This window comes from Beta vulgaris, chromosome 6 (assembly GCF_026745355.1).
Source record: "Beta vulgaris subsp. vulgaris cultivar EL10 chromosome 6, EL10.2, whole genome shotgun sequence".
In the NCBI taxonomy this organism is placed as follows: domain Eukaryota; kingdom Viridiplantae; phylum Streptophyta; class Magnoliopsida; order Caryophyllales; family Amaranthaceae; genus Beta; species Beta vulgaris.
In genome coordinates this window covers 11,715,330-11,731,645 of record NC_079207.1, presented here as the reverse complement: position 1 = coordinate 11,731,645, position 16,316 = coordinate 11,715,330, and the positions used below count along the sequence as shown (strand labels likewise).

Sequence of the window (16,316 nt, the reverse complement as noted above, 5' to 3'; positions counted from 1 at the left end):
ATTTTTTTTGTCCAGCTCAATTTTGGCCCAAATAACCCGCTCATTTTGGTCAAAAAATAGCGGCTTCGGCCACAAATTTTTGGCCCGAAATTGGACCCAGCCCGATCAAGGAGCAATTTTTTTTTGCCCAAACCCGGCCCAGCACATGATGACCTCTCTCTATATAGAAGTAGAACCAATCCAGATTCCAGCATAGAAGCACAAGAGTCGCAAAAACGCGGGACTAATTGATATCGTCCCAATACCGTTGGAAAACTTGTGACAAGCGTATTATGCCGTATAGAATGGTTTCCCACATCCCCCGCCATGACAGTTAATTTTACAACAAACAATGCAAAAATGCAATTTATGCAAAATCAATCAAATAAATTGAATTTTTGGACTCTTAATCTTCCTCATCGTAAATCCTTAGCTTTCTCCTTTTTCTTCGCATCTCTCTTTTCTCTTGTCCCTTTATTTTCTCTTCCTTCTCCATCTTCTTCCCCACTTCCTCTGCTTCATTCATCTATCATTAATTCTTTTGATTTTTTGTATTAACAATCATAATTTATATTATGGGTCGTGTTAAACTTCAAATCAAAAGGATTGAAAATAATACAAATCGTCAAGTTACATTCTCTAAGAGAAGAAATGGACTCATTAAAAAGGCTTATGAACTCTCTATCTTATGTGACATTGATATTGCACTTATTATGTTTTCTCCTTCTGGACGTCTTAGCCATTTTTCTGGCAAAAAAAGGTTCCTCAATTTTTTCTTCATAAATTTTGCTTTATAGTATACATATATATATACATAAATATTGATTGAATCTTGTTTTTTTGAATGTTTTTGGTGTAGAATTGAGGATGTATTAACTCGTTACATTAATCTTCCAGACCATGACAGGGGAAAGTAAGGATTTTTCATAAGTTTTATATAAATCTACTTCATATTGCATGGAATTATATGCTATACTTATTACTGACATTTTTAGTGGATCTTTTTATTTCCTCCAACAACAATTTGCAGCTTCGTTCATAATAGAGAGGTATGATATTCTAACATTCTTTTTGGTTATTATTATGTTAACAATGAGATCAATACAAATTTGTAAAATAAACTAGCAGTGCAATAAAAATTGTTTTTCCAAAAACCCTGTGTAAATCCTCCTTAAATGGGTTGTTTAGTTGTTACGGAGACTATCTGTCAGATAACTAACTCAACCAAAAGTTTAAGCTGATAGTTGGAGTTCCAAGAATAGTTTAATACTCTATAAGGGGGTGGATGAGATTTGAACCCGTGACCTTTATGTCACGCTGGCTCCGATACCATGTCAAAAGACTAACTCGACCAAAAACTTAAGCGGATAGTTGGAATCCCAAGAATAGTTTAATACTGTATCACTATCTTCTATTCATAACTCATAAGCTAGCAAAGGGTAAAGAGTCTCATATAATTTATTTTCGTATGTTTATATAGTACTTACTTGGCACTTTAAAAAAACTCAAGACGGAGAATGACATTGCTCTTCAACTTGCCAAGTACGTATCTCTTTTTCATGCTTATTTATATGCACGCACGCGCACACACACATACAATTAATCATGTAGCACTACATTATTGGTTTTGCTGGTATGCGACAGTGTTCTTTTTACTTGCAATAATTTGATGGGCAATATGATCTTTAATGCAGCCCAGCAGGATCTAACTCAAATTTAGAGGTGGGTATCTGTTATTTATCTTCCATCAGAAAGAGCAAATAGATTCACAAATTTAACTTTTTGTTGTATCATTTGTCAGGATCTTCAACAAGAAGTGAATAACTTGCAACACCAGCTTCAGATGGCTGAGGATCAACTAAGGTCTTAAACTTTGTTTACAGGACACAATTTTTTAGTGAATTAAATTCTTGATCAAGTGATAGAGCTATGGTACTCTAGTAATTTGCAAATTGAAAAGGATTTAAGTAACAGAATGTTGCATTGTATATGACTAATATGAGTATAAGAAATAGGGATAGTGTGCAGGATTAATTTGAATTTGAGCAACTATATATTCTCCTTTTAATAGGGCTCTAAATTACATCTGATTAATCCAGGATTTATGAAATGATACTTCCATAATTGTAACTTGTTTATTGGTAACAATGTTGATCAGGATTTATGAGCCAGATCCCATGGCCTTCACATCAGTGGGAGAACTTGAATCGTGTGAGAAGAATCTGATGGATGCTTTATCACACGTCTCACAACGAAAGGTATCGCGGATACATAGAGTTTAGTCCTGTCAATAATTTGAAATGCTTTGATGTCAAATGTATAGGATCTTTTTGTTTGATTGCACATTTTAATTTGGACTTTTTGTTAGTTAGCATGGCATATTAAGGTACCTTTTAAGAAGATTTAGTCTTGTAACATGCTTCCAAATAAGTAAATTTCAGAAGTTACTAACTCATAGAAAGTCCATTTGAGAAAATGTTACCTCACACAAAAAGAAACTACCTAATTGTAGTTGAGGTAATTCTTGAAATATACATCTATATTAGTATGTTAGAGCCTTACAAATTACTGCATACCTCATGAGTGTACATTTTCCCTTTCAGTAATGTTAGACGGCAGAACTTATTACTGAACTGCAATAGCTAATGATTCTGAATTAAGCAGCTTAATTCATCTCCTTGCAGAAATATTTGCTGAGCAATCATATGTCGAGTTATGACCCTTCAGGCGTCCAGGTAAAATGCAAGCATCTGTTGCACTTTTATGCTAACGTTGCACTATATCTTGGTTTTAAGAGTTAGATGGCTCAAACCTGTCAACTATGTGATATGCAAATTTATAATTGTGATAAGCAAAGTTTGATAATTGCGATATAGGTGTACTTAATAAGGTTATACCGTGGTATATTGGGGACTCTGTAATTAGGTTGAGACCTTGATATCATAGTGAAACATTTTTTCGGGTTATTTAAGGCAATGATATACAAATGTTGCAAAGCATATGATGCATTACTTATTGATAATAATTGGAATTTCAAGTGCATCTAATTCCTTGGCTTAGTATGTTGCTCGTTGTATAAAATTGCAAGATTTTCTTGGACACAAGTGAAGGGATGCCAACGTCGTTTGAAGACATGGGTTGGTTGCCAGAAAATGGTCAGAACCAAGGCCAAATTTTCACCAGTTCTGATCCTTCTAATACTATTACTATGAGGTAAAAGACTTTCTTAAAGTTTCCTTGGAACATCAGTAAAATTTTCTTTGGGATACATGTAAATGATGAGTATGCTCTTGCTCTATCTTGAATTGGTACAAATTGTAGGCCAAACCATCCCTCAGCAACACCAGTAACGACAACTCTATACGAAACATTGACTCATGGACAAGGGGGGAACGCCCTAAACGTTGCCATGGATCATAAAAACAATCAGATGGGAAGCGCAACAGCTGCTCATCATCAACAACAGCACCAACAACCGCACCAACAACAACACCAACAACATCATCCTCATGATCAAACAAGTGGGGCTATGGGACTCTCATCGTGGCATCAAACTTATACTTCAAATGAGCTTCTCAATGTTTTGATGCAATCAAATAATAACTCATTCTCTTCTCTAATCAAGGTTAATGATCTCTTCAATTTCTTAATACTTAGGATTTGTTCTTTTCACCTTATAAAGAAGTTTAGGTTTAAAGAACAACTAAACCAAGTTGATCGATTTCAGAGCCAATAAGTTCATATTAGCTCAAATAATAAGATTTTTTGTGTCAGATCATATGTTAGTTGCACAAAAAACATTAAAAGTTAAGCAAACTGCATGGAAATTTACTAGGTACTAAAAGGGTGATTCTTGTATATTCTGTTACTTTCGAGGAACAAGCCCCCCTTCCCCTCGACTCTCGAGAGGGGTTTGATCTTCATCCCTTGTAGGAGAAATTCTCAAGTTCCCTCCTCCATCTGCAAGGGATGTCATCTTACTATAAAATAAATATTTGGTTTATGTCATGAGTGGCGAATATTGTTAACATGGAGTTATATAGGACTTGTTAAATTGAATGAATTTGTTGTTTGCAGCATGAGTTGGGAGAAGGACCTGGTGGTGTTGGAGGAGCAACATCCGGAATGGTTAGAGGACAAGCAGAAGCGATTCCAGCAACCACGGGATGTGGAGGAGTAGGAGTCGGAGTCGAAGTAGGAGTAGTAGGAGGGCTTGTGCAATGTAGTGAAAATGTTGCTACTGCTGATCATTCCACTACTTCTGCATCAAATTTTGACAATGAAATTTCACAACTGAATATGCAATGACACACTATCTCTTAACTTTGTGATCCCCTATAGTATTGCTATTATTGTAACTTGGCTCTCTAAGTAATTAAGAGAACATTGTGAAAGTCATGGAAGTAATGTTCTAAGGCCAATTATAGTGTAAGGGTTGTTAATCAAATGTATCCTTATCCTATTTTACCGTGTCTAAATGAGTATCAGCACAAATTTAAAGCTATATCCAAGAAAAAAATGAAGTTTACATGGCGATTGACGCGGGTTTGCATATTGCAACCAATCAAGCCCAACTTGGGTTGTTTTGAGGGACAATCGTACAAGGGTCAAGGCCCATAAACATATAGTACTCAACTTTTGGAAAAACATCAATAAAGGAAGACAATAGCAAAAATATTATCATAATATTAACTTTGGCTTGATGGTTTGTCTTTACATGTACTAGTGTAGGAGACGTGTTTGAAACCCATAAGCATCAAAAGTTTGCTTTTGTTGAGAGAACAGTGGAATGGTAAATTCCACTGTTAAGCATAGTGAAGTTCACATTTACCTGACATACATTTAGTACATCTCTCCTCGGATCCATTCACTAGATGCTCCACTGAAGAAATCGGATCCGAGGACGACTCTTTACTACCTAAATTGACGTCGATAAACTTGGCGCTTCTAGAGGGAGGCGAAGGGGGGCTGGTGTTAAGGGGGTACACGAAGGAGGGAAGGGTAGGAAACGGGCGAGGGGCAGTACGGAAAAGAGGGTATGCGAAGGGGGGAGGGGAAAGGGGCAGCAGCAGCGAAGGAAGGAGGCGAAGGGTGGGGTGGGGGTTGTCGGCTTGCGGGAATGAGTGGGGGAATTGCAAAAGGGATGTGTTGGGGGGTTGTAGGGGTGGACTGTTGTGGAGGGGTGGTGGGAGTGCAGAGGGTTGGCAGGGGTTAGGCTGGGGTGAGACAAAAAAAATATGTTGAAAGATGATATTTAACGGAAAACCTCATTAATGTCACGTCTGGTAACAATATACTAACTAAGAGGTCACGTTTTGAATAAACTTTTGAGATTGGTTACCAAATATAATCTCTATTATATAAGCCAAGGGAGGAGGTGTGGTGTCCTTTTTTGAAGTGACTAAAATACCCTTAATGATCTAATTAATGGAATGAAAAAAAATTACAAAAGCAAATCATTTAAAAATTTTCATTCCAACTTGCCATTTAAAAGAAGTTTAAAATAGTATATGCATCAAATACTTCAATCAAAAATTAAATGGACAAAATATTTATACCTTATTAAAAAAAAGATGACATACATAACGTGCACATGAAAAGTCTGAACATTCACTACCTTTGATACTCTTTAATTCTTTAATTCAGTTAAACCAACTCATTATTTTTGTTCTTTCTGTTCAATATTCATTCACAAAAAATTAATGTTAACAATCACTCACAACCTTTTTATTTTTTTGCATTAGCGAATTAATATATCTAAATTCATCTAACTGTTGAATTTTTCACATTTAAGTTTAATCATAAATAAAATACGAATGAAGTATCTAATAGAATAACAAATTTTGAAATTAACGCACGCATCGCGTGCATATGAAGGCTAGTTTTCTATAGTAAAGGGTTACCAATGAGAATTTTCCTTCCTAATTTGATTTGTCCTACATACTCTTTGCACTTTTTTGTTTTTTTTTTAATCTTTCTGTATTTCAAACATGATCCACCACTCTCTCTCCTCCAAATAAAATAACCACTCTAGTACCTCATATCCTATATACCTTTTACATTTACATACGTCTAAATTTTATTTAAAAATTATCAACTTTAATAATTTTTGCTTATAATTTGATAATGAGGTTCAAAGTATTGAATTGACAACAACTATGCCTACATATATGGGTCAATTAGAAAAATAAAGGAATTACTACTTAGTGACAAAGTTTTAGCAAACTCTAGCTCCACCACTATATATATAAAAGGCCCTAAATTATTGTTTCACCTCAAGCCTATAAAACATCAAAAACGGCCCTACAACCAATATACTTCCTCCCAAGAAGTACTGCACTTTTGAGGTTATGTTGTGATTTATATAGTATACTCCATACCTTTCATTTATTTGCTTCATTTTATTTCGTCATTTCGACACAAGATTTTAGGAGATGCATGTGAAAGTGTTAGGAAGACTGCAACTTTATTAGTAGATGATGCAAATAAAGGTAAAGAAGAAATAGCTTGGTAAATGGAAAAAAACGGTTTTCTCACCAAATGCCCCCGAATTTTTACAAAATTCACCGGATACCCTCGCACTTTTGAAAATATATTGGGTACCCCTTAGCTTTACGATAATGCACCCCAATACCCTTAATGACTAACGTCATTAACCGCCGTTAGTCATCAACCCTAATTTTCTATTTTAAAACCCTAATTAATACCTAATCCTAACCCCTACCTCTAACCCTAAACCTAACCCTAACCACCAGCCCACTAACCCTCCCCCAGCCTCCCCCCACTCCGAGTATCCCCCTTCCCCCACCCCCGTCGATATCCCCACCCCCCAACATGGCAGCCCCCACTCCCTCGTAGCCTACGCAGTCCTGAAGCCCCCACCCTCGCAGCTGCAGCCCCTACCTACGCAGTCGCCACCCTCGCAGCCCACGCTGCCGCACAACCACCCTCCCCTCGTCAGTTCTGTAGTTTCTCCCTGTTCTCATCTTCGTTGTTATTCGTCACTGCAGAGCTACCGAGGATAGGTGTTTTTCGTGGAAGTGAACAATCCAGAAGCGAAAATTAGCGGGGAGGGGGATTCGACGGGGTTGGGGTGTTGCGGGAGGGTCGACGGGGGTGGGGGGAGCTGCGGGAGGGTGGGGGAGGGGGAGCTACTGGTGTGGGGATGGTGGGAGGGTGGTGTGATGGTGGGGGAGGGTTAGGTTTAGGGTTTAGGTTTAGGGGTTAGGATTAGGGTTAAGGTTAGGTTTAGGGGTTAGGTTTAGTGTTAGTGTTTAGAATTAGGGTTAAAATCAGATAATTAAGTTTAATGATTAGTGGCAGTTAACACCGTTAGTCGTTAAGGGTATTTGGGAATATTATGTTGAAACTGAGAGGTAACCCTTGTATTTTCAAAAATGCGAGGGTACCCGGTGAATTTCGTGAAAACTCGGGGATATTTGGTGAAAAAACTGGAAAAAAAAAAAGTAGAAACGGGAACACATATCAGCAAAATGAATATAGCAAAATAACTTTGAATACACATTCGTAGAAACAGTAACAAATAAGCCTTCTTGTATTGATTCTTTGTTAGCTTTGAATAATTTTAGTTACCCTCATGGGCTTTCTTTACACAAAAAAAAAAAAAAAAAAGCGCAAGTAACTTACAGTCCTATGTATCTATGTACTTACACATGTGATCATTGATCAGTAGAAAAATCATAAAAAAAATGTCAAAGAGGGACAAAAAATGTGGAAAAATGATGATGTATACAAGCAAATTAAGTAAAATTAGCTAACAAAAACTATGGATTGATGAGATTTTTGGTGAGTCCACAACCCATGATCGAAGTAGGCAATTTGCCAACTCTTTCAATTCCTTCTTCAAAAACAATCCCCATACCCATCGAGAAATGAGAATCTATATGGCAATGGAACAACCAAACACCCGGATTATTAGCCTGGAATCGTATAGCAGTCCACCCATATGGATGTAATGGTACTGTATTCTTCAGTATTGGATTAACCAAATTGTACTTCTTTGGGTCATTGAAAGGGTTAAACTTGCCTGTTCCATAGCCTAATACCCAAAAATCATGCCCATGCAAATGCCACGGGTGAGTATCGCTGGTATTTGGGCTGAGCATGTTTGCATTTTGCAACACTATGTCGATTGTGGTGTTAAACTTAAGCCGGTAGAGGCCGTTGCTGGAGGTGGCATTCGCATTTGGTGGCGGGATGTTAATGTCGTAGTTTTGCCAATCATAGCCATTAGGAGGCGGTCTTTGATCGAACACTCGGTGTAGTTTGTTTCTAAGCTTTTTCTCCTTGAGAGTCACCAAGTATGGGGTGGTTGGCAAGGTGAAGGAAACGTTGTTGATGGCCCATTTTATGTGTCCGTTGATCCTATTTTGAGTGTTGAGAAGTACAATCACACGGTCTGGGGTCGCGGGTGGGGTTTCAATGAACCCCTCCCGCGCCTTAATAGCTAAGCTTTGGGCTACCCTTGGTGCAGTATTGTTCCATATGGGGCCTGTGGTGGGGAATGTGGGTGGACTTTGCTCCGGTGGGTTGGGAGAGTAATTGAAGATTGCTAGGCCTGTTGGTGTTGAAGGCCTTCGTCCCACAACATTACTTGTCGCCCAATAGTTCCTTGAAGGATCTTGGTTGGCCTTAACTAAGACAGAATATGTCTCCCCTGAGTAGATGAATAAGTTTTGTACTTCGAATGGCTCAACGTAATGCCCATCAGCTTCAACTACCGTCATGTTATGCCCCTGATTAACGATAAAAATGTTATTAGTTGGACATTCCTTCCTGATGTAGTACTGTTATTCTTTAGTATTTCGCAAAACATAAAATAAATGTCAACTTTGTATGAAGTAATGCTTACCTCAATCTCAAAATTGAGTGCAGACAGAGAGGTTAAACTACCAATTCTCAAACGATATGTTTTCCCAGGGCTGACAGTCAAGACAAAAGGGGTGCATTCAGGGTTCGTGGCGTTACAGATACCGGGTTCAGAGGCAGGAATAGTGTCCGAGGAGCAGTTGAACCGACCTCTTCCTTGTATTAGAAGTGACTAGATCAAATCAAACCAAACATGTAAAGAAATTGAATTAGTCAATTGAATTATAAATATGACTAAACAGTATTAGTATGAAGCTAGTTAAAAAAAGCTAGTATTTCATATTATGAACATGATAAATGAATAGTACCTCAGGTTCTCCAACCCAGACAAATGGTATGGAAGCCAATCCTACAGCGTGTTCAAAGGCACTCTTATGATACCAATCTGTAAGCATGATACTACGATCAAAGTCGTAAGTGAAGGGCTCGGATTCTCCAACTGGAAGAGATACATGAATCATGCCATTCAATCCTTCTTCTCTCTGCATTCCATAGTGGGCATGGTACAAGTATGTGCCCGGCTGCTCATTTATGTACACAAACACAATTACACAAAACTATGTTCAATTTATGGACCTTAAATATAAATACACTTTTAAGAAAGAAGTGATGACTGATGAATGTTGTAGTAAAATCTTACCCTGTCAACAACAAACTTGTAAACAAAAGTGTCTCCTGGAATAACAGGACATTGACTAACACCTTCAGTTCCATCAGACCACGGTGTTCCAATCTGTATGTCATGAAATATAAAAATGAGCACATACATAAAAACACAAAGTGTCGAACAAAATACTTCCTCCGTTCTTTGTATGTCACAGCTTTTTAATTGGAGCGTTTTATTTATTTCAAAACAGATGAGGTAGACGTAGAATATATACTAACCTGTCGGATACCATGCCAATGGATGGCAAGATTCTCAGTTAACAAGCCATTAGTAACTTCAACCACAACAGTATCACCTTGCTCGGCAGTAATAGTTGGTCCAGGGGACATACCATTGATAGTAATAGCTAATTTCCTATAACAATCAGGAGACTTAAATTCATATTTTACATCCCATTTATAATATCGAGTTTTCGCCTCGATACTACATGACATTAAACTCAATACTATCATAAAAATAAGAAGTGTCCTCTTACAACTCTCACTTGCCATAAGTCGCAAAATTTGCCCTCTTTGACAATAAATCTTTTAGTAAAGAGTAGGTTTTTAGATCTCATAAATGTTTTGAATTAGTATATATCGTAGTATGGATATGATATATATATGTATATTTGTAGGTGGATGATGTTATATTGATAGCTGGATAAATAATAAATGCGTACATCTTGCATTTTCGACGTTGCTTCAGAAGGGCAGGAGTTGTTGGCAGTCAAATTGTCAAACATGTCTTTTACAGTCTATTGATTCAAGTGGGAAATTTTGAAATAAAAAAGTAACGTTGAACCCGCGTTTTTGATTTTCTAGATACTTAAATTACAGTCGAAGTTGATTATTTATACTATTCGCCAATTATATGTTTGACTAGATGTCTAGATGTAGACTGGAAAAGTAGATTTGAACAGAATACAATATACAACTATACAAGTCCATAACTCCATAGACCATGGCCTTTTCTCTTTTTTTTTTCTAGAGGGTACAAGTTGTTAGCTTTAAAGTTAACTACTAAAGTGACATTTCTTCTGACTTCATCAATATTTCTTTTTTTTGTTTTTTTTGGCAATGCAAATAAATGTTGTCATGGATATTTTTCAGATTTTTTTTTTCATGATCCACTGTCATAGTAGTTGAGAAAGAGAAAAATCTTTTGTACTATCCATTTGTACCATTATTATTATTTAATTTTATTCGTTGATGTTAATTATTCTTTGTCTTATTTTTTTTTATGAGAATTTTGTTTGAATTTAATAATGTGGATCAATAATTTTGATTATATATAATGGTATAAAAAAGTGGGACAGAAATCACAGAATATTTAACTTCTTGAAAATGTCGTCAACTCATTTTAAGTCTATTAGAGAGGTGAATTCATAAGAATTTGGAGTGAGATTAGAGTTTTTTACGAGGATATATCAGGGTAATAGAGCATTTTGTGGGGATATATCTTATTAGTTTTTTTTTTGTGGGATATATCAACCTAAATTTAAGTTCTAGAGGTACCGAAAATACTATTTCTGACGAGAAAGTCAAATTTTCGGCCTTGGACTTATTATTTGTATACCGTGTGATATTCAATTGCTTCTATTACATTCATTTTCCTCCAACTTCCTCATTGTCATTTTTGTGGCTCACTCGCGAGTTCGTACCAAGTCAAAGGCCGAAAATTTGACTTTCTCGCCAGAAAGAGTGTTTTTGGTACCTTTTAACGAAACTTAAACTTAGGTTGGTATATCCCCACAAAAAAAAAACTAGTGAGATATATCCCCACAAGATACCCTATTACCTTGGTATATCCTCGTAAAAAAACTCATGAAACTATGATAGGTTTCATCATCAAGAAACCATCTTATGTAAGTTTTTTTTTAAAAGCTACTACCACTACTACATAACTAAGCTATAGCAACGCTTCAATAGCGTTGCTATAAGGTATAAAAACGTTGCAAAAGATCAAATGCAACGCTTTAAAAGTATTTCAATAAGTCCTGTTGCATTAGGTCTAATGCAACGCTTACAAGGGCTATTGCAACGCTTCATAGAAACGTTGCATGATTTCCAATCAACTTTTTGAATGCAACGTTTTTTAACCTCCTATTGCAAACGCTTTTAAGATTATTACGTTAACAATGACAACGTTTTGCTCATCAAATGCAACGCTTCTAAATTTATTATAAACACAAGTGCAACACTTTTTCATCTATATGTAACACTTCTACATAGTTTATAAATCACAAGTGCAACACTTTTTCAGCTATATGCAACACTTTGAAGTTTTTAAACAGTGACAATTGCAACGTTATCTTTGTTTATATGCAACACTTTTCTTCAAATATTCAAATCATATGCCCGCAACATTTTCTTAACCATATGCAACACTTTTTAATATAGTTGCAACGCCGAATCAATTACCTTCTAATTAAACGAATTCCCTGTAATTCCATTACTAAAAGCTACTAATGCATTAAAAATGGCTTTGAAAAAGTCATATATTATAGCAGAAGTCGACATCAAATATGTAAAAGTACTAGTTTCTGTACAAAATTACAAAATGATTATCTAGCCAGTTTGCTAGCTAAAAAGTTTTTAAACCAAAAATAATGTTCAACACAAAATAGAAGCCAATTCTTCATTCTTGATTCAACGAGAAATATATAAATATCAAAATGCTTCCAATTCGGACTTTGAAAAGCTTTGTACCTGTCACAAAGAAAAATTTGATTGTTAATAATATGTTGTAAATAGTTTAAGTTGATTCAATATTCATGCTCAATTATTTGTGGAGAATTCATGCTCAATTATAGATAAATTTTATTTGTCAAAAGTGAGATGAATATTTAAGAAATAAAAAAATGGAAAGAAGAGAAAAGAAAACAGAAGTTTCCTAGTAAAGCCAAAAAATAAGGAAGTGGTCAATGCTCCTTCCTAAATCCACTCTCAACCAAATAAAATCTTCTACTTTCTTTGCTCTCAAGAGACCATCTTTTGCCTTACTCAGGTGCTTTTTTTAATTATGTTCTATGTGTCTATCATCAAGGAATTCTGAAAGTTGAAGATTACTCAGGTTCTATGTGTCTACCTTCATCAAGGTGGTCAGGGTTGTGGAAATCTGACAGTTGAAAAACTAACTTACACTTCATATTCAAGTCTTGGGAGTCTCTAATCTCATAGCTCAAATAGTTACTTATGTCATGATACAAGTATGATTAGACTATAAATCTTGGATAATTTGGGTTGACTGATACTTAATTTCCTCCAACCATACAACTTACCTCTTTATAAGATGCACATATTTACTAATATTCTCAGTTTTCTTCTTTCTTCCTCTTGAAGCATGAAAACCATATAGTAAATTTTATATATAGGTACTTACTAATATTATTGGAAGATAAACACATTGCTGTCATTCTGCAATATCTTTGTTTTGTCAGCTGAAAATGGGCATCACAGGAGAGCTAGTGAGGAGTGTCTTCTCCAAGAGCAGATCTTTTAAGACTCATGAAACCAATGTAGTAAGTCATCTTTTCCCTAAAATTCGCCTACAATCAATGCCACTTACTTTTGTCTATTAATCTCCCTACTCAATAAGGAATATGAACACATTATTCAGGTGTAATTATAACTTGTAAATTGAGCCAAATCTTTTTTTTTTCATCATGATATTTACTCAGAAGGTACTCTTATTAAGAGTCTAAGTGGGAGCTCAGTGGTAGAGCGCTCCCACCTCAGGGTTTGATTTTCATGTAATGGAGTATAATATGGCTTGGATCAGGGTTGCTCTCAACATTTTAGCTTCTCTTACTTGAATATGAAGCCCACTATTATTACTTCTTAGCTCTGTAGTACAGTAGAACTTAACACAAGCATAGGCTGTAATTTCAACCATGACCAGAGCAGTAGAGCTGTCATACAAGACTACAAGAGAAAGTGCATTTCAAGAAAATTCTACAGCTTTGAATACTTAATAGTTATTAGTAGAAAAAAAAATCCAAGTCCCAGATGAACTCAAGATAAAAGCTTCTTAGACTTTTTGAACCATCCTTAATTTTCCCCCAAATTTCTTCCAAAAATCTCCTGTTATAAATTATAACAGTTAAGAATACACGACATAAACATCCAAGTCCCAGATGAACACAAGATAAAAGCTGCAGCATAACATAACATCTAACCCATAAATTAGTACTAAAATTAATTTCCAAAGAGCAGCTGATGTAAGGACATTCCCATTTAATCACTCTATTCAAGAATCAATACTGCAATTAACATCACTAAACCAATTGCCAAATCCTAATATTTTTAATTCACTACATTTGTATTTCATTTTTTTCGTGGTGGAAGTAGTCTAGCAAGTGGCAAAAAAAATCGATACTTGAAATACAATTGCTGCCAAAATTGATCTGAAAACCAAGTTGCTGATTGTTTCATTATTATCCTTGAAGATGGTCGCTTTCAGATTGAAACATGTATATAATAGAGTAGCATACAGACTTATTGAGATCAAGAAAATCATTGAACAAAAAAAGTCAGGGGAAGCTTCAATTTTCTGGGCTAAAATTTTTGATTGAAATATAGCCCAGTAACTTTCCGTATGTAAAAGATGAAGGTGATGAAATTGATGAGCATAATTCTCAAATCAGAAAAAAAAAATCAAACATAATAAGATAAAAAACGAACACTTACAAATTTTAGGGTAAAATTCGCCCAAATTTCGTGAAACCCTTGCTGAAAATTCCCCCAAATTTCGTGAACCCTAGCTCAAAATTCGCCAAAATGCCTTTTTCCTTTCTGAAATTCGTCACAGCGAGTAGCAGATTAGTATATACGAATAAAGAAATTAGATTATGAAGAAATCCGAGTTAGAATTGAATAAGGATGAAGTAGTTGCAGACCCTAACTAATCTTCTCGGAAGTTTGAAAGAAACTAAGAAATTGCAACAATGGCAGTTGAATAAGTTGTTTTGTTCATTTTTGAGAAATCTTCAATGGCGGATGTTCGAGAAATCTTCAATGGCGGTTGTTTGAGAAATCTTCACTGGTTGAGGAATGAAGTTTATGTTTTTCTTTTTGAAAGGATGACTGAATTTGTTTAGGGGGAAAATTGGGGACGTGGCTTTACTTTAGGATAGCCCGCTTCTTTTTTTTTTTTTTTTGTTTTATTTCCTACAATGCAACGTTTTTCATAAAGTGTTGCGTGTAAACGTTGCTTAAATCAGTAGCATGCAACACTTTGGCTAAAACGTTGCTTAAAATGTTGCATTAGATTGTAATATGCAACGTTTCGATTAAAAGTGTTGCAACTTTATACTATTTGTTAAATAATGCAACACAAAAAAAAGTGTTGCAACCATATTGTTGCAATAGCCCAGTTATGTAGTAGTGTACCTTTTAAAATAAATCTCTTTCAAAATACTACTTTCTTTGTTTTTTTTTATCATTTTCACTTTCTTGCATGCATATTCTAATGCAGGTATTTGAATTTAAATATTTTCATTATGTATTAGTAATAATTATAATGGTGGAATATTAATAAAGTATTAATTGAGACCAATAAAATAGGACCCGATATGACTATAATTTTTTTTTAGAAATTGAGAAGATTCTTTGTAATTACGAATAGTGTGAAGATTATATAAGTGAAAAAGATGAAAAAAAAAAGAGTTAGTGTTAGGTAACGATTTTTGTTAAATTTGAATGTTTAATTCTGCCAATGACTTACGCATGGTACAATAATCATGTGACCTTCAACACCTTTGAAGCTCGAATGGGAGGTACTTGTCCCATGAACAACCTATGAACAAGCTACGTACGACCCAACTGTAGCAAAATCTCAGTAATGATGTCACAAATGGTAAAGGAAGAAGGTCATATACCTACCATGTGCAAGTCAATGGCCAAATAGAAGGCCAAACTATAGTTTTATAATAAAAAAAATTTAAAAACAATTTTTTTAAAAAAAATTCAAAGGTAGTTCTAGAAAATGTTCCTCTTTCTTGTGAAACATTTGAAATATTTTATAATTAACTAATACTTTCTCCATTTTTTAATAAGTGGCACGTTTTTGTTTTAGAAAAATATCATAATAAGTGACATGTAACTCAAATTAGTAAAATATATTTCACATTTATTACATCTTTATCATTATTTAATTATTTCACCTACTCACTTTATACAATACTCAAATTTAATTGGTTATATAAATGGTCCCAACTTTTTCTCTGTAAGTTCCTTAGTATTCCCCCACTTTCTCTTTGTGTCACTTATTAAAAAACGAAGGGAGTACCTTCCTAAAATTAATGTATGCTTTCCTACAATCAAATGTCATATGATGTGATAGTAGTTGACAATTCTATATATAAACATGATACTTCCTCTATTTTTGTAGTTGTAATTTGTAATATATTTACTCGTTGATTTGACAATATTAAACTTTGACTATTAATATTATGGATTTTTCACCGGGTATTTTTAAGGTTTTACAAAATTCATGAGATATTCATGCAGTTTTAAAAATTCATCGGGTATTCCTTAAGTTTACATATAATGTACACCCTCAATAACTTATTGTTGTTGATTATATTAACTTAAAGGGAAAAGCTATATGCAGCCCTAAGGGCTGTATATAAGAAGCTAAAAATGGAAATAAGTTGCATTAATAATAGACCATTTATTATAGCGGTTGATGCAAAAATTTTCCATAAATTCACAACTTATTTCCGTTTTAAGTAGTGTATTTATGTCTTATATACAACCCTAAGGGCTGCATATAACATAACCCTAACTTTAATGACTCA

General features: G+C 35.0%; 2 protein-coding genes and 1 long non-coding RNA gene across 3 annotated transcripts; 1 reads left to right on the top strand and 2 right to left on the bottom strand.

The window, feature by feature from the left end:
- Nucleotides 1–539: 539 nt before the first annotated feature.
- On the top strand, nucleotides 540–4,441 carry LOC104895713 (agamous-like MADS-box protein AGL104). The gene is made up of 11 exons (XM_010682283.4): nucleotides 540–739; nucleotides 839–892; nucleotides 1,010–1,028; nucleotides 1,460–1,521; nucleotides 1,674–1,701; nucleotides 1,781–1,842; nucleotides 2,138–2,237; nucleotides 2,664–2,714; nucleotides 3,068–3,192; nucleotides 3,301–3,604; nucleotides 4,057–4,441. The coding sequence occupies exons 1-11, from the start codon at nucleotides 555–557 to the stop codon at nucleotides 4,285–4,287; spliced, it is 1,221 nt and encodes a 406-aa protein (XP_010680585.2). The 5' UTR covers nucleotides 540–554; the 3' UTR covers nucleotides 4,288–4,441.
- Nucleotides 4,442–7,507: 3,066 nt separating this feature from the next.
- Nucleotides 7,508–10,099, bottom strand: LOC104895712 (L-ascorbate oxidase). The gene is made up of 5 exons (XM_010682282.4): nucleotides 9,754–10,099; nucleotides 9,509–9,601; nucleotides 9,177–9,389; nucleotides 8,852–9,040; nucleotides 7,508–8,735 (listed from the first exon to the last, which is right to left on the bottom strand). The coding sequence occupies exons 1-5, from the start codon at nucleotides 10,024–10,026 to the stop codon at nucleotides 7,764–7,766; spliced, it is 1,740 nt and encodes a 579-aa protein (XP_010680584.3). The 5' UTR covers nucleotides 10,027–10,099; the 3' UTR covers nucleotides 7,508–7,763.
- A 1,901-nt stretch (nucleotides 10,100–12,000) lies between these two features.
- Nucleotides 12,001–15,064, bottom strand: LOC125498391 (uncharacterized). The gene is made up of 3 exons (XR_007275382.2): nucleotides 14,415–15,064; nucleotides 14,206–14,310; nucleotides 12,001–12,225 (listed from the first exon to the last, which is right to left on the bottom strand). It is a non-coding gene; the product is annotated as an uncharacterized LOC125498391 (long non-coding RNA).
- Nucleotides 15,065–16,316: the final 1,252 nt, after the last annotated feature.

Excerpts from the sequence above, each read along its gene's own strand:
- LOC104895712 (XM_010682282.4), bottom strand. The coding sequence starts at position 10,026 with ATGGCAAGTGAGAGTTGTAAGAGGACACTTCTTATTTTTATGATAGTA. Across the intron at positions 9,602-9,753 it reads ATTGGCATGGTATCCGACAG|ATTGGAACACCGTGGTCTGA; the intron begins GTTAGTATATAT and ends CATGACATACAG. Across the intron at positions 8,736-8,851 it reads CACTCAATTTTGAGATTGAG|GGGCATAACATGACGGTAGT; the intron begins GTAAGCATTACT and ends ATCGTTAATCAG.
- LOC104895713 (XM_010682283.4), top strand. The coding sequence starts at position 555 with ATGGGTCGTGTTAAACTTCAAATCAAAAGGATTGAAAATAATACAAAT. Across the intron at positions 1,843-2,137 it reads ATGGCTGAGGATCAACTAAG|GATTTATGAGCCAGATCCCA; the intron begins GTCTTAAACTTT and ends AATGTTGATCAG. Across the intron at positions 3,605-4,056 it reads CATTCTCTTCTCTAATCAAG|CATGAGTTGGGAGAAGGACC; the intron begins GTTAATGATCTC and ends TGTTGTTTGCAG.